General features: G+C 44.8%; 1 protein-coding gene across 1 annotated transcript; it reads left to right on the top strand.

Annotated features, from left to right (window-relative positions):
• The first annotated feature begins 1,971 nt into the window (after positions 1-1,971).
• LOC143110300 (apolipoprotein B-100-like) lies at positions 1,972-18,253 on the top strand. The gene is made up of 29 exons (XM_076273187.1): positions 1,972-2,026; positions 2,818-2,921; positions 3,082-3,227; positions 3,355-3,502; positions 3,624-3,776; positions 3,913-4,037; positions 4,127-4,212; positions 4,345-4,795; positions 4,884-4,998; positions 5,114-5,260; positions 5,352-5,563; positions 5,668-5,863; positions 5,994-6,173; positions 6,262-6,465; positions 6,581-6,748; positions 7,191-7,396; positions 7,510-7,689; positions 7,794-7,903; positions 8,048-8,255; positions 8,365-8,537; positions 8,654-8,817; positions 8,936-9,045; positions 9,373-9,746; positions 9,887-14,045; positions 14,097-15,136; positions 15,250-15,370; positions 15,477-15,663; positions 15,801-16,704; positions 18,012-18,253. The coding sequence occupies exons 1-29, from the start codon at positions 1,972-1,974 to the stop codon at positions 18,251-18,253; spliced, it is 10,668 nt and encodes a 3,555-aa protein (XP_076129302.1).
• The last annotated feature ends 223 nt before the right edge of the window (positions 18,254-18,476 follow it).

Below are 18,476 nucleotides of genomic sequence, written 5' to 3'. Positions count from 1 at the left end.
GTGTGTGCACGCGAGTTTTTTCTTTACCGGTATCGTTAAAGGTGTGGAAGCGGTAAGAGAAAATACACGCGTCGGTTTCCTCCAGACATAGCATTATTTTGTATATTGGTCTCCAGGGGCCATGTCAACACATCCCATATCTGCCACCTAGTTAAAAATGAAAAGGCAAAAACGAGGCATTGTAATCGCATGTATCTGTGGCTTACAGGGTCAAAACTGCACAAATGGATAATTTTGACACCCTCTGAATGCAGGCCAAGTTTCGTGGAATTCCGTTCATCGGGGGCCATATCAGCTACACACACCACACACACACCAATGCACACACACGCATACATAAACACGCACACACACATAAAGACACACACACAGTACACATGCACACGCATGCATGCAAATGCACACACACAGGCACGCATACTCACACACACACACACATAAACACCCACACGCGCACACACATAAAAACACACACACATGCAGGCACACGCACACACACACTCAGATAAACACACAAACACAAGCACACACCCCATTACCCCCACACACACACTCGCAAGCGAACACCCCTCCCCCCACACACAGAAGCACACATGTACACAAAACAAACACACACTCATACACAAAAGTAGGGGATGGAGTAAGAGATGGAGACAAATTGACAAGCATGATTTATTTATATTATATTATTGTGCCCATTGACTTTCTTATATGTCTATGATTGTGCCTTATTATGACACTTGGTACAGAAGTGATTTTCTGGCCCTGCCTACCTCTGAATGCTGAATGTTTTTTTGTTCATAAAAAAGTAGAGATACAAAACAGACAGTTCTACACCAAACTATATACACTACATACACTCCAAACAAGGCTCCAGTATTAGCTCTTTGTTGTGAGGGCATGACAGCAAGAAACTGTATGTGCTCAGAATAACTCAAGACTCTTTGTGATCGCTTTGTACCGTACTTTGTGCCCGTGTCCGCTTGAGGATGTGGACTCGGGCACGGTATGGTTGGGCTTACGATCAGAAGAACGGAGCTTAACCGTACAGTTTGATAGTATGTAGTGTGAATGTGGACCAAGAATAGGAAAGAACGGTACTCCGACGCAGTACAAGTGAACCATGCCCAGTGTGTGTACGCCCTGAAAAGGTGTGTATGTGGATAAAAGGATTAAAAGAAACTGTGATGTTCCTCCACAAAAAGCACATAAGATTACACAGCCATCATTTTGCGGCTATCATTTTCCTGGTAATCATGGCCATCTATGGTCATGAACTTTGCTCCTATTATAATTGCTGTTCCTGCTGTTTCTTCTGTTTCTTTCTTCTAGTTTTGAGAGATGTGTTTCATGTGCATGGGATAAATAAATCAATCATCCTTCATCAGGTCTTATTGTGGTCTTAGTGGTTCAGGATGGGGCCTTCCAGAAGAAACACTAGAGAGTTGTGAGCCACCACCATTGTGCCCCCTGAGTAAGGGGGACTGCCCTCTTTGTTAGCTCTGGATAAGAGTGTCAACTAAATTACAATAATGTAAAATGTAATATCAATGAGAAATCAAACAATACAGTCAATGTAGAATTGTATTCTTTACAATACATCTAAATGTTCTTAAAATGACAGCCCCTGCTATCAGACAAGTGTGACTGAGTTCAGTGGTACAATGTCAGTGTAATCTTTAGTAGACTAACAGCACACAAAATGGCTAAATACCTCGAAGAGTACAGATCCTACTATCTGGTTATCAGTGGGACTGAAAACTCTGAACCCTTATGAAATTTACCAAGTTGCCTTTGTCCTGCCACCCGAGCATTTCACCTGGACTTTGGAGTAAAAGCCGTAATTTCTGCAGTTCCAGCCACCCCTCCCTGGTCTCCCTTGTGAGTATAAAAGAGCAGTTCTGGAGGAGGTGAATCAGTCTCGTCTGAGTACTCGTCCACCCGAAAGGAAAGAGCTTCAGCGAACCCACCATGGGGGACACAAAGCTCTGCCTCGTACTTCTCCTCAGCGCCGCCGCATTGGCCCGTAAGTACCTCACCTCTACTCTCTAACTCTAGGCCCAAGCATTACGCCCAGGACAGTCTCCTGTACTGGTGTGGTAGTTTTTAAGTAAATTTCTAAGAGAAACTAAAACACATTTGCAGTTAAAATGTAGGAGGGACACTTAGGTGTTGGTTGGAATCTAGGGGATTCTGTTAGGATTTATCCATAGCATGCATTTTTTTTTTAAATATGATCTTCAAAGTATTTTAAATATAAAATGTTTTTCCCCCATGCATTTAAATTTAAATGTCATGCATTTATTAACACTAAACTTTAAAAAAATGTAAAAATATTATTTCACATTTAACAGTTTTTTTAAATATAGCTGTAATTCCTTCTTTCCTTTATTTACTGTATGTGCACCAAATGTTTTCCAAATATGACTTGTCTCTTTTCTTTTTTTCAGTATTCATTATTTTGTTTTATTATATAAATCATCTGTGTTATTTGTAATAGTCCTGTTTTTCCTTGCTATTAAATTATTATAGTGTATTTTTATAAATGTATATTAAAAGTTTTTCTTTTATTCCTTAAAGATGCTGATGACGATGCATCATGCCAGAGTAAGTTTGTTAAAATGTTGTCCATTATAATCACAAAATCATCTAAAAAATAACATTGTTCATAATAACATTACTATTCCAGTGCTTCTGAGGGTTAATTTGAAAATGAATGGAAACAATAAAGGTCATATTTCTAGTGTTAGCCAACCATGAGTACTGTACATAAGACAGCCAGACACCTCATCTGAGTGCTCTCTCATCTCCCCCTAGTGGCCAAGAGGTACAAGCCTTTCCACAAGTATGAATTCCTGTATGAAGCAGAGTCCCTCAACTTCCTCAATGGAGCCGTCAACGGCCCCAAGGGAAGCTGCAAGGTATGGCACATGTAGTTTAGTTTTTTAATACTTTGAATTTCATACATTGTTAACATAATGCAAAAATGAACTTACCTTGTGCTAATTACCTTGCCAACAGTATGCCTTCAGAAAAGAGAAGGGAGACAAATTCGCAGCTCTAACCTGTTTTTGCCCACAGGTTGAGATTGAAGTTCCCGGCCCCTGCCACTACATCGTCCGCACCACTGAGTGCACGCTCAGCGAGGTTGCTGACTTCGATGCAGCTGGCGAGCCCGTCTTTGTCCCTGCAGCCACTACTGATGCCTTCAAGGCTGCCATGGAGAAGTAAGCATTTCTCTTCAAATTTCAAAAGACAAACTTTTAAACACTAGCACTTTTCAACCCTTAATTGCTGAAATACACCGTCAGTATGAATTAAAAAGTGACATGGCTGCTAAAATTTCCTATCCAGGAACCCTCTGAAGGTCACTGTTGAAGGGGACAACATCATCAAGCTGTTCCCTGAAGACGATGAGCCTATCAACATTCTCAACATCAAGAGGGGAATCATCTCTGGCTTTGCTGTGCCTGTTATGGAGGAAGAGAGGAACAAGAGGATGGTATGTAGACTAAACAGGCTCCAGCAAAAGACTTTACTACTGCAATGTGACCGTAATTACCAGTAGAAGTACAACCTAGTAAAAGCCATTAAGTATTATGTCTTAATGTTAACCCATCCAGCCCACCATCTATGGATTGTGCAAGACTGACTACACCGTGAACGCCAGAGAGGACATTGCCACAGATGTCACCCTCACACGTGACCTGTCCAGGTGTGACCAGTTCAGGCCAGTCAGCGACCACACCAGCCCCCTGGCCCTGATCACTGGCATGGTAAGACACTATGCCAACAGAAAACACAAAACAAAGCATTCAGGAGAGAACACTTTTGATGTTGATGTGTCAATTTGATGTGTTAATGTTGATCATGCAAGGATCATTACAAGGACCTTCTCTCCCTTCCCTTTAGCACTACCCTCTTGCCCAGCTGATCAAGAGCACTCAGACCTGCAACTACAAGTTTGACAATGCAGAGCACCACCCAGTGTTCGGTGAATGCCTTGAGAACCACATCCTGGTGCCTTTCTCCCACAAGTAAGTCCAAAAATCAGCTATGAACAGATGTGAGAGATGAAGAAAGCTCTCCTGCTTAGACTGTTATTTAACTGATATCATTTCCATAGGGGGAAACATGGAGTTACCAATGTCAGCAAGCAGAAGGCCACCCTCTTGGCAGTCTCTGAGTACAATGAGAGAGTCTTTGACCCCGGTAAGATTTATTTTCAGGCTGATAGGGACTCCATTAACAAAATACACAAATACAAAATCCTGTCATTTAACTTTCAAATATACAAAACACTAGACAACATTTCTAACTACAGTTTGCCTGTTTGATATGTAGTTCTGGCCAATGAGCAGACCCTGCACCCACACGCCAGTGTGGACAAGAGCCCCATTCAGGACAAAGACGCCGCTCTCGCTGTCCTGAGGGAACTGGCTGGCCTGTCCAAAACCGACGACGGACACAAGAGAGCCCACCTGGCCCACAGGATCGTGAGCATGGTCCGCAAGATGTCTGCAGAGACCCTGGCCGCTGGCGTGCCCGAGGCCCTGGAAATCTCTCGCCCCCTGACCTACCAGACTCTGTTCCAGTGCGGCACTCCCGAGTGCAGCGGTGCCATCATGCAGATCCTCAGGACCTTCGACAGCTCTTCTATGGAGATTGACGCCACCGTCTACGCCATGGGTCTGATGCCCAACCCCTCTCGCCAGCTCGTCCATGACATGCTGGAAATGGCAAAGTTCAAGCAGAGCAAACCCATCTTCTACGGTGCCAGCAATGCTGTCAAGAAGTAAGACACGTCTAAAGTCAATTAGTAAAAATCAATTATGATTGGAGGATTGAGAAATGAATGTTAAATGTTCACTGTCTTTCCACAGACTGTACCAGGCTGAGGGAAAGGTCACTCCTGAGATTGAGGCTGTTGCCAACTTTGCCTTGGAGCAGATTGGAGACTGCACTGGTGACCAGGAGCACATTTTCATGTCCCTTAAGGTGTGTTGCAGTAACATGCAGACTGTGCTACCACACGGACAGCCACACTTCTTTACTGTACATTATGTTAATAGTTTTGGTTAGTGTTGTGATTATGGATCTTTATGTCACACAGGTTATTGGTAACATGGCCGCTGCTATGGGAGCTGCCAGCCCTGCCCTGAAATCTGCTGTCATCCAGTGTGTGAACCAGCCTGCTGCCACCCCAGAGGTTCAGCTTGCTGCCATCCAGGCCTACAGACAGACCACTCTGCCTGAGGAGGTAATCCAGAGTCATCTTGTGTTTTACTAATTAGTGGCAATCTGTATTTTGAGCATTGCTAACTGGGCTACATATTTTATTTGCTTTACAGGGCAGACAGGTGCTCATGCAGGTCCTTTTGGACGGTGCTGCCCCACTGCAGAAGCGTGTTGCCGCCTACCTGGTGCTGATGAAGGACCCTCAGCCCTCTGAACTCTCTCAGCTGGCTGCTGCCCTGCCCATTGAGGAGAACCAACAGGCCAAGAGCTTTGTCATCTCTCATGTCACCAACATCCTGAGCTCCACTGCACCCGAGACCCAGGAGTATGTTACATTCAAGAACTTCAAGTATCTATAATATTTTCTAACTAAGAAGTAAAGACAGTTAACCATCTGACTGAGCTAATATGTTTTTCTTTTCTGCACAGGCTGAGGCAGAAAATCCTTGATGCTCTTCAGGGCAATGAGGTTGGAACTGTCATGGACCCAACCAAATTCTCCCGCAACTACAAGGTCGGATCCCTAGAGGGAAACATGATCTTCGATGGAGCTAGCTACTTGCCCAAGGAAGTTGTGCTGGATATGGCCCTGAATGCCTTTGGCTATGATGTGGACATGATTGAGGTATGACTGGAAGTACTCGCCTTAAAGTGCATCTACAAAGTATATATATATATATATATATATAAGTAATTTATAATTCAATATTTGTTTGCTCCACCTAATTATTTTTACCACCGAATTGCACTTTCAGATTGGCATGGAAGGCAAGGGACTTGAGCCAACTGTTGAGGCCCTGTTTGGTGCCAATGGATTCTTCCCTGACACTGTGATGAAGACCATTTACTATGCTGCTGATAGGATGCCAGGCCATTTCAGCCAGACTCTGAAGAACATCCTTCCTTCCCTAAGGAACGATAGGAAGAAGAGACAGGTATTGAACTCATAGATCTTAATGTTTAAATCAGAAATGGATAGGTCTTAAAAGTGAAAAATCACCTTGATTTTCTGTCTCACTGTAGTCTTCCCAGAATCTCCTGAGAGAGCTTAGCCGCAATGTCAACAAACTGTTCAGGGACCTGAAGGCTCAGGATGCCCCTGAAGCCATGGTGTACATGAGACTGATGGGAATGGAACTTGGCTACCTCAAGACCAAGGAGATGGAAGAGATGGCTTACTCCGCTGCACTGATGATTGACAACCTCCTGAAAATGTTCCCCACTGACGTGAGTCCAGAGCCAGAAACAAGTCAACTTTTCATATAGTCTTGTTATCTCAAAGCATACCAGGAAGATAGCCACAATCTTTAGTTGTTTATTTATTTATATCAATGCTTTATAGTTCATCAAGGGACTGCTGACCAGTGCTGACAATGAGCTGTTTGCCCACTACATCTTCATGGATAATGAGTTCTACCTGCCAACCGGCCCTGGTGTTCCTCTGAGGGTTGCCCTGTCTGGTACCTTCACACCTGGAATCAAGGGAGGAGTGCACCTTTCCTCTGACATGGTAAGAAAACTAACGGCATACTATCAAATAATTCTACACAAGTATGCTACTAGCCTGGCGAGCCAGACCCACATTAAAATGTAGGGTCTGGGCACTCACCATTCGCAGTGCTCAGTCCGAGGAGCGGGATAATCGGTTGTCTTTCAAATTCCCTCTGCACGCAATAGGACGCAATAGGATATTTGTTTTCAAGTAGCAGGGAATTCAAGCCAAACCGTTGCAACTTTGCCATCAATCATTATGTTAAGCCCACCAAACGACTCTATACACGATTTCAATGTCCTGATTAAGATTTCTGGAGCTCACAAGCCAACGGAGAGTTGCTAGACTAGCCCTGGCAGCAAATGTAATTTTCTGCCGCTAGGGGCGCATCTAGATTTCTAGGCTAGTATGCTACCACAACAAATGTTAAATTCCACTTTCCCTTCCCCTTCATCCACAGAGTGAGGTGGCATTCATGCCATCTGCTGGCATTGAGTTTGTGACTGAGGTTGGAGCCCACTTCCCTGACTTTGTTCAGTCTGGTCTGGAGATGCACACCAACATCTACCACGAAAGTGGCCTGAAAGCCAAGGTCTCTGTGTCCAACAGCAACATCAAGCTGACCATCCCTGCTCCTCAGGGCCCTACCAAGCTCGTCAGCCTCACGTACGTTTGGATCTTTATATCATCCCTTTTAAGAATAAATATTAAGGAAGGCAATTTAAGACATAACTGAAAGAAAACCTAGTTAACACAATCTTTTTTCTCCCTTACAATAGCAACTCCCTGGTGTCTGTGCATGGTGCTGAGATCAAGAGCATCCCAACCACAGGAGAGAGAGTTGATGTGACAGAGTGCACACCAGTCTTCGCTGGCATGAAGTACTGCACAGCTCTGCAGTACTCTGATGCTATGCACACCGATGAGTCTCCCTACTTCCCCTTCACTGGAGACAGCAAGTAAGCAAATCAAGCAGAAACGGCAGTTTCTTAAAAGTACCTAAAATAGTTCCTATCCTGTCAGTTGTTGTCAGAAATGCTGAAACATTTATCTTTTCCTTTAGGCTTGCCATTGAGCTGCATCCTACTGGTGAAATCTCAGAATACATTGCCAACATTGACCATTCCTATGAGGACAAGAATGACAAAGTGACTTTGACTCTGAAGGCTGAAGGTAAATACAGTGTCTAAAATGCTGAACACTAATACATTCACCTAAAATATCAATATAGTGTATTACCGAACAGTTATCAAATGACAATGACATTGATAACAGGTTAAATGAGAGCACTGGCATAACTGTCTGCTTCTATCACAGGAGCAGCAGCTGAGGCCACAGCAACTGTGAAGTTCAACAGGCAGCAGTACACCGTTGAAGCTGATCTGCAGATCCCAGATTATGACCTGGAGGTTGGACTCAGGCTTGGCTCTGTCGACCCTAACACCAAGGGCAAGGCCACACACTCTGTCCAGATTGACCTCGTCAACAAGAACATTCCTCAAGCCTCTCTGGTTGCCCTGGCCAAGTACGAAAAATTATATCTTTTGTTGATCATGACAAATATCTTGTTTTATAACACTGTTTTCCAGGACTGTGCTATGACAAGTCGTAACCACTATGGCCGTCTCTTACAGAATTGAGGGAATGAAGGACGCCACTCTGGACCTTCAGCTCCTTGTGCCTGTACTGAAGGCTGATGCCAAAGTCTCTGCACACCTCCACCGTGCCGAGGGCCTGACCCTGGAACTGGAAACTGATGTTAAGCTGCCAGAGACTTCCTCTGCCCAGAAGATTGTTCTGAAATACGGTGAGTGGTAATCTACATTCATTAACATCCTGCGCCTGTCTTGCCTTTCCCCAGGTATTTTTAATGTTAACATGATTAACATGATACCATATGTTATGTTCCACCTTGTGCCATAGATGCTGACAAACTGGAAGCTGAGATTAAGTCTGATGTGAGCTCTGAGATCCAGAACATCATCCCCCACATTGATGAAGTCAAGGCCTCTGTGAATGGTCTTCTTGATGCCCAGATTGGTCATTCTGGCATGACCTTCCGTGATGTCCTCGCTAAATCTGTTGAGGTATAAAAGGAATCATGACTAAATCACTATGACAATACTCAAAATACTATGAGGGATTAAGAGTTCAGAGGTTGTTCAGAATAATACACAATAACTAATTTATTCATTTTGTTTTCAGACTACCAATGCCTACCTGGAGAAGCTGGAGGCTGAGCTTCCTTATGTGCAGAATGTGAGGCTTCCCTCTCTTCGTGAGCTTTCTCTGCCCGAGAGACTGTACCTGAATGCGTAAGTAATTTCAGATTGCAACTATTGTATATCTTTGTAAATTACAAGATACTCGTCTGTTTCTCTAAATCTAAAGGCAGCTAAAAAGTATGAATATTAAGTTAATTTAATCTATATTTTGAGAAGCAATGAAAATACTTAATACTGGGTAAATCAAAGCTAGAGAATGTTCTTGTTTTCATATGAACTTTGCAAGTCGTTAGCATACTGTTTTATTATCCTGTGTTTATTTCCTTTTCATGGGTTATAAGACTATGATAAATATATAATGTAATTATTTAAACATGCTTATTTATATTTCATTCAATAATTTCTCTTCATTTACAGTGAGGCTGATGCCAAATACCACTTTGGCAAGCACTACTACACCATTGCCATTCCTCTGCCTCTTGGAGGAAAATCCTCTGGAGACCTGAACTTCCCTGCTGCTCTCACCACTCCTCACCTGACTGTGCCCCAGCTGGGTCTGGAGGTTGCCTCCATTGACATTCCTCTCCCCGAGGTCTTCATTCCAGAGCAGGTGTCTGTGTCTGTACCCGTCTTCGGAAAGGCTGAAGTGTCCGCCAAGGTGCACAGCAACTTGTACAACCTGGAGGCCGATGTTTCTGCTGGTAGAGATCCAGTTGACCACCCCAGCTATTCTGCTAATGTGGAGCTCACTGGCAGCTGCCCTGTAGATATATTCTGCTTCAAGGCTGAAGGTGAATACTGAACACTTCATTTTTAGTTGTGTATCTTTTTTCATGTTTATTAATAACTACATGCAATTCTGAAATGACATTTTAAACACATTTCCATACATTTGTTTTAAATAATATTGAAATATATTCTCTTAATATAGCATCTGCACTGCTTGCTGGTACACCTGGTGATTCCCTCAAGGCTGAAGTGAAGACACATGTTAACCACAAGCTCATTGATGCCAGCGTTAGCATTGTGGAGGTAGCAACTATTGCTGACAAGTTCAACCTGAAGTCCAACAGCAAGATTGAGGCAACCAGCCCTCTTGGTGTCCAGGTGTCTCTGGAGTATCACGGTGATGCTGGTCTGAACACAGAAGAGATCTCTGGAAATGGAAACCTGGAGGCATCCCTCAGAGCTGGCCCTGTTTATGGTGCTGCCACCATCTCCCAGACGATTGAATTCTTCCCACTCAAGCCAGAGGCTAAGATTGATTCTTCACTGAAGATCGATTCCACCCTTGTCAAGGCTCAGAACACATTTGTTGCTGCCTTTGCTAATGGTGAGCTATCTGCCACATCTAACACCGTTGCATTTGATGACACCTTGCTGCACCATGCTGAAGTCACCTTCAAGGATTCCACACTGGCTGTGAAGTCTGATACCAAGGCAGATGCCCTTGGCCTTAAGATTCAGAATGTGGCTGAAGCCTCTGCTGGTGCTGGAGCTGTTAATATCAAGATGGAAACAAGTGCTGACCATGCAGAAAACCGCATCCATTCCCTTGTGACTGCAGTCCTGGACGTCAATGGACTAGCTGTGAACAGTGATGCTGATGTTAAGCTTGCCGAAAACACTGCCACTCACAAAGCATCTTTGACACTGAACAAGGATGGCCTGACAACCAATGGAGCCACCTCCCTGCAGAGCCCTCTGAAGCTGGAGAACACCTTCAGCGGTACCATTGATGCATCCAAGGTTGACCTCAACATTGACATCAAGGGTGAATTTGCTGACATGCACTTGGAGAATCACGCTGAGCTTAAGGCAGAGGCCTATAAGGCTGATCTGACTGGAAGCCTGAAGGCAGCCTATGGTGAACAGGAGCTCAAGCACACTTATGAAATCAAGTATGCTGACATGACTGCCAATGCCAAGTGCAGCACAACTGGTATGCTTCTGGGCTCTCACCTGAGCCAGAACACTGAGGTATTTGTTCCTGGACTTGCTATTAAAATTAGCAATGATGCCCGCTTCAACTCTCAGGTTCTCCGTTTTGATACCACCAGCCGTGCCACAGCTGTCCCCTTCAGCTTCAACCTTGATGCCATTGCCAATGCTGATGCTGACCTGACCATGTATGGAAAGCACACTGCTCAAGTTTACACCAAGTTCCTCATGAAGGCAGAGCCACTGGCATTCGCACACTCTCATGAATGCAGAATCTCTACCTCCCAAAACCTTGACAATGGTGTTGCTATTGAGACTGGGCTTGACAACAAGATTGAAACCCTCCTGACTCCCTCTGACCAGAAGGCTCATGTGACACTGAAGACCAAATTCAACAACCATGCTATCAATGAGGAGGTCAGTGTTTACAACAACCCTGAGAGGCTTGGACTGGAAGTGTCAGGAGCAATCCTGACCAGTCTGCTCAACACAGCTGACAGTGAGAACCAAGAGTTTGCTGTTTCTGGATTCTTGAAGTATGACAAGAGCACTTCTAGCCATGTCATCCACCTGCCTTTTGTTGAGAGTGTACCCGCTCTACTTGAAGATCTGAAAATTGCCATTGTGAGCACTGCAGAGGCCCTGCAGACTATCATCACCAGGGAGGACCTTGTTAACAAGTTGGAGAGTATCCCCAAGCACATCAGTGACTTTGTGAAGGAACTGAATGTGGAGGGAAGAGCAATCCAGCTCAAAGAAGACCTGCTATCCCTTTCCAGAGAGTATGTCATCACCCTTGAAGACTTGGAGGCTACTTTGATGAACCTGAGGGCTGCACTTGAGAAGCTTCTGACTGACCTGGCTGCCCGTGTCAATGATACCGTGAGACTGACCAAAGAGCTGATTGCCAGTGGAACACTGTCTGAAACAGTTGTCAAGAGGCTGACTGAGGAGCTCAATGCACTGAATGAGGAATATGACTTCAATGCCATGCTTGTTGCAGTCATTGAGCTGGTTGAAGATCTGATTAAGCAGATTGATCTGATTAAACTGAAGGACAGCAGCATTGCTCTCTTGCATGACCTGGATGCCCAGTATGCCATCAAAGCCAAACTTGAGGAAAGAGTGGGTGAGCTGAAACAAATGATTTCCAGCTTCAGCTTGGCTCAGTTTGTTGAGGATCTGAAAAGCCTGATTCTCTCCATTGACATTGAAGGTCTGACCAATCAGTTTGTGGCTCAAATTCCAACAGAACAAATTAACAAGATTGTAGACACAGTGAAATCCCTGGTGACAGAATTGGACATCATTGGTAAGCTGAATGTAGTCTATGCTAACGTGAAAACTGTACTTGTTAAATATGAACTTGACAAGACAGTTGAAGCGATCCTGGAGAAGGTTGTTGAGCTCATCAAGAAATTAAAAATTGATGAGACTGTACAGGTTGTTGCTGACACTTTGAAGACCATCCACATCCCTGTCACACTGGAAAATGTTACCAACTACCTGAAGGCTACAGAGATTAAGCAGGCTATTGAGCACTTGAATGAATACCTTGATGCTTTTGTGCAAAGTGTTAAGTCATTTGACTACAATGCCTTTGTAGATCATGCCAATGAGAAAATTACTGCTTACACTGCCGAGTTGAACACACTCATTGCCTCTCTTGAGATTTCACAGAAGGTTGAGGCAGTCAGAGAATTTGTCAATTATGTTCTGTCATCATTGAGTGGCCTGTCTACTATTTCACTGCCAGAAATCAGCCTCCCAGAGATCTCTCTCCCTGCCTTCCCGAAGATCAATCCTGAGGATCTGATTGACATTCCTTTGACCATCCCTGAGATTAAGCTCCCTCACATTCCCACTGAGCTGATGGTGCCAGCATTTGGAAAGCTGTATGGTGAAATCAAAGTGAACACTCCTATTTACAGCCTCCGGTCTGCTGCTGAATTCCAAAATGCTCCAGAGAGCGAGACAACTCCCCAGTACACAGCCTCTCTGACTGCCCAAGGATCTTCTTCTGTGTTTGAGGGACTGGATTGCAACCTGGACTCCAGTGCTAGCGTAAAGTTCCCAGAGATGAACCAGATCGTTGTCGCTGAAACCCTGAAGTTCACTTCTTCCATCCTTGCTGTTGACCATGAGGCAACAGTGAGCCTCCCTCCCCAGGGCACTGCTAAGACCACTGTGAAGATAACCACATCTCCCATCACAGCTGAGTTGGTCAACAATGCAGTTATTGATGGTTTGTCTTTGGCTCTCGACACAACCTACCACCACCAGATCAACATTGCCCTGATCTCATACACCAGCGAAAGCCATCTGTCTCAAAAGGCAGCTGCTCGTCTGGAAGGTCATACCATCACTCTGACCATTGGGCATGAGGGAACTACCAAGTTTGCCCTGCCTGACTACTCTGATGAGGGAACACTCAAGAGTGACCTGCACTATACCATGGACTTCAGCACTGCCAAGTTGACATACACTGGTGACATCAATAGTGCCATTTTCAAGATGAAGCAGGTGCTGAATGCTGATGCTGTTGTCCTCAGCTACCTGAACTTTGATGCCCGTGTTGAAGCCGAGTCTCCAATCATCAAGAACAGCCTGCTCACCGCCTCTGGAAAGGCTGACCTGGGTGACTTGAAGGTTGAAATCAAGGCCAATCATGACACAGAACTGGCTGGTGCTCTCAGTGGAACCCTGTCCAACTCCATCCATGCTATGGTTAAGCCCATTGAGGTTGTGCTCGACTTCCAGAACAAGGGCAATGCCAAGGCCAACCTGGCTGACACACTATCAGCTAAACTTGATCTCCAGAATGACTACTCTGTCACCCTGAATTATGATCATCAGCACATTAACACCCTGGCCCTTGTCAAGCTTAACCAGTACAAGATTGGTTACAATGTAACTGTTGAAAACAACCAGGCAGAAACTGGAGTCTACGCTGCTGTTGATGCTGAAGCCAACCTTGACTTCTTGACTGTGCCCATTAGCATTCCTGAGCTTGCTGTGCCAATCATTGATTTCAAGACCCCAGCCATCAATGACATCAATCTGTATGAGCACACTGGTCTGAAGCACCTGCTGACTTCCACTGAGCAGACAGTTGATGTGGATGCCAAGATTGTGTACAAGAAGAGCAGGTTTGCTCCCCTTCTGGATCTGGGCCTGATTCACATTCCTGCCATTGGCAGCCTGGACTCTGAAGCCTCTTTCAAGTCCTCCATTATCAACCTGAATGTCAATGCTGAGGTGTCTGCTGAGGATGACGTTGTGATCCGCATTGGTGCCATCTCTGCATCCGTCTTTGAGGGTCTGAAGGCCAAGATTGATGGTACCAGCAGCCTTACTACCAAGAGAGGTGTGAAACTGGCCACAACCCTTTCCCTGGAGAATGCTCATGTTCAGGCTACACATGACAGCACTCTGAACCTGAAGACTGAAGAGCTGGAAGCTTCCCTTTCTGCTACAACTGATGCAAAGGTGAATCTGGCCATCCTCACTGCTGAGGCCAACCATCACCTGACAGCTGACACAAAGGAACATCCCCAAGCAGCCTCTACTCTCAAGATCAAGTACACCTTGGACATCCCAGTCATCAAGGCTGTTGGTTCTGGAGATGCTGAGAACAGCCTGAAACTTGAGGCTGGTCTCTACTTCCTGTCCGTGGAATCATCCACAAAGGGGCACATTGATGGAACCATCCTGGACACTGGTCTTGTAAAGGGAGCCCTGGACAACACCGCTAATGCCTACCTGAACGAGAATGGTCTTCGGTCAACTTTGAAGAGCAATGGCAATGCTCACATCAGCCATGGAGACCTGAAGGTTGAGCTTGATCTTGATGAAGACATTGCTCTTGAAGCAGGCCTGAGCCGTGTGTATTCCACTGTGAAAATTGACTCCAACAACGAAATCAATGTGGCTGCCCTGAACACCAAGGGAAAGCACTCTGCCAAGGCCACCATTGACCTTTCTCCCCTGAGCTCTCTGGCTGCTGACGTGGAAGTTGATCTTGCTCAGCCAAGCACCCTGGGTGAACTCAGCATCTATGACAAGACTGTTCTTGAACTGACCGCTAGAAAACAGAAGGCTGCCATCAATGTCAAGATTGTCACCCCAGTGTACACCACCACTGCTGCTGCTGAAGTAGAGGCTGAAATCCCTAATGCCAAGGGAGCATTCAAAATCTCTGCAACATCCCCTGTCGAGTTCCTGGTCTACGACCTGGATAGTGAGTATTAAATCCAATGTAATTTTCCTATGGCCGTATTACTAAAAGGACTTCTATATTATGAGCCACTTTGCGAGACTCATGTATTTTACAACCCATGTTTTTCAATAAAGGCTCCATTGCATCTGCTGTGGAGAGCGCTGCTCTGAGTCTGACTGGCAAGGCTGTCCTCACACATGCTGACCTGACTGTTGATATTCAGAATATTCTTACTGCAGCCATGTCTGATGATGGGTAAGTATTGAAAAAAAATCCAAAACAGTCATTTATAGTAAGTACGGCATACTTAGAAGCATTCAACTTCAACATTTGATTTTTAATTTATTTGTTACATTTTCAGTGCTTTCCGCCACTCTGTCAATGTGGACATCAGCAGCCCCACCTTCACTGATGTGAACTTCCGCTATGCAGCACGCAAGGATGGTGTCAGTGCTTCCATCTCTACTCCATCCACTGGCTTCCTCGGACTTCAGCTCCAGGGCAGGGTCCCATCCCAGCTGTATGCTAGACTGTACAGTCGCTATGCTGTAAGTATCTTTGTTGATAACATTTCCATTTTTGTATGGTATAGCTGGTTCACACACACACAATATATATTTTTTTTTTTTTTAAAACAAAATCACCCTCCTGATCTCTATTTACCTTGTTTCTTTTTGTGACACAGTCTGCCCCTGAGAGTGATGTGGAGATTCTGACCATCAGAGCTGCTGCCAAGGATGGAGACAGGCTGCACCTGCAGGCTGCCTACAACCTGGATGCCCCAAAGGACATCATTGCTGGTCTGGAGGAAAGAGTTCCTGCCATCACCTCAACCCTGATCAGCTTCTTGGACAAGTACGGCATCGTCAGCGCTCTTGAGAGCATGAAGAACACACTCGTTAGTGTAGTCACTGAGGCCTACAACACTGCCAAGAGCCACGCCCCCGAGATGAGCCAGCTGTCTGTCCTCTTCAGGGATGTCGTTGTTCAGTACCAGAAGACCGTTCAGATCCTGCTTGATGCTGCCATCAAGTTCCTGAGGGAGACCCAGATCGAGCTGCCAGGAATGGAGAAAGCTACTCTCCCCGAAATTGTGCACAAGATCACAACCAACGTTGGCACAGTGCTTGAGCAGCTTCTGCAGGTGATCACTGATAACCTGTATGCCTACCTCACACCAGTTGTTGACACCATCAGCGCAATCCAGGTGACCATGCCCTCTGGTGAGGTTTTGACTGGAAGCCAGGTTCTGGACCAGGTGAAGGCCGTCTTGACAAAGGTTGTGGAGATGGTGAAAAATCTGGAGAGCCTTGACCATATCCTGGAGAAGGTGGGACAGACCCTCCAAGACGTTGTTGAGAAGGCCCAGGGCTTTGTCGACAACTTGCACTCTGACATCCTGGACACCGTTTCTGTGTACATCAACACCCTCTACCACAACTATCTTGCTGTGCTGAAGACCGTGACAGAGCATGTAGACTCCCTGCTGAATGTGCAGGAGGTTAACGACACCATCAAGCACGCTCTGGAGTTCGTCAGGTCTGTGGTGGATCAGATCCTCACCCGTGTCGCTGCCATCCTGCCCCATGGTGTGGAAAATGTTTACCTGAGAGTAAGCGATGGAAAGCTGGAGGTTGAGCTTCCATTCGCTCTCCACCAGTAAGATGCAGTGCAAGTAGAAACCAAAGCTAATCATTCTCCGTAGGAGAAAATATGGACTCTTTAACATTCTAAAGGGGTGATAACCTCCATGTATTTATGTCAGCTAAGCAACATCTTTGATATGTGATCACTGTTATTTTATTTTGACAATTCCTGCAATGTGGTGAACACATGTATGAATAAAGATCACCACTGATGAAGTATTGCACATGTTGTGTTTCATTGACTACACACCCTCATAACAGGCAGAAACATGCTCTTGGACTGGAAAATAAAGGTACATGGAGTGTCAAACAAATAGAATATCAAACGAGCACCTAAAAGTCTTTCCTAATCCATCATCTAAACTACAGATGTTAATCAAACACACAGTGAAAGAAAACAATAACAAATAAAGAGCATCAAACAAAAAGCCATTTGTGTTGAAAAATAAAAACAAACAAAAACAACAGACGTACAGTGTATGGATAGAAGACAATACAGCACCTAAAAGCATTGCTAATCAGAGATGATTTCCATCTTCCAAACACCAGTGTTTCTGAGGGGAAAACTAAAATAAACCGACTAATGGAGCACATCAAACAAAAATACATTTATGATGAAATATAAACTTTAAATTTGTTACCAGAGCATGCTTTCTTTGTCTATGACCTGCAGCGTTAGGGCGTCCTCGACGAGAGGATTGCTGGTCCACTGATAATTTGCAGAACATTTGAATGGTATGGAACCGCAGACCGAAAGAAAAAGAAACTAAACATTTTCCAGATTAGGAAATATTTCTTAAATTAGTGTTATCAAATAAAGAGGCAACAAATGAGGGGGTAATGGTGTGAGAGCTCATTCAATGTGTGTGTGCATCTGCACAAGTGAAACTGAACTACTGGAGATAACATGGATAGAAGCAACAAACAACGCTATTTAAAACAATAAACGAAACAGATTCTTGCAGTCCATGAAAACAGCATAAAAAACGGGCAAATCTAATCTAAAAGAATGGAAATAACAGCGGGTGGATGAGCATGATAAGTAGCCATAGAAGTTTCACCTGCTGTACAGATCCCACTGGGGCAAGACCCTGTACTGCTGTACCAAGCATGATTACCTCTTTGAAGCTGCCGTGGTCCAGGGGGTCAAGATGGTGCAGTGCTACACGCCAGCTCAATGGGACATCAGCCCTCAGCACAACAGGGTGATGTACATGCTGGTGAAACTGCTGCGGCTGTGCTCTCCTCAGGCCTCTCGCACCAGTCCAGCACCATCCTCAAGGCGTATGAGAGGATCCAGCACCAGATTTTGGTGGAGGATCTGGTGCTCTGCAAGGTCTGCATTCCTCTGCTTAAAATCAACATGAAGATGGTGCGTATCTTCATCCGCCAGCAGGAGAGGATCATAAAACTCCATGCAACCAGGCGTCATCTTTGCCCGCTTTGTGCCCCGAAGTTCCCGTTGAATAGTACATCCATTGTGATACATTGATAGCAGAGTTCTATCGAGATGACTGGCATCATATGTTATGGGTCATCCTAAAGTTAGGAACGTTTATTTAGGATTTTGGTGACTTAAGACATTTCTATAATACAGCCCTGCAGTACGTGTTTTGGTTTTAGCATTTTATAAAGTAAATAATTAGATAATGCATTGGGTTTTGGGTAAAAATAAAGAAAGCACTTTATTGGAATAAATTATGACAATTGCAACA

This window comes from Alosa pseudoharengus, unplaced genomic scaffold, assembly GCF_046254945.1.
Source record: "Alosa pseudoharengus isolate Yale_2024_CS ecotype anadromous, Long Island Sound unplaced genomic scaffold, YU_APseudo_1.1 YU_APseudo_1.1_scf_7, whole genome shotgun sequence".
NCBI classification, from domain to species: domain Eukaryota; kingdom Metazoa; phylum Chordata; class Actinopteri; order Clupeiformes; family Clupeidae; genus Alosa; species Alosa pseudoharengus.
The sequence above is the reverse complement of the archived record's forward strand: the minus strand, read 5'-3'. Positions and strand labels throughout refer to the sequence as shown.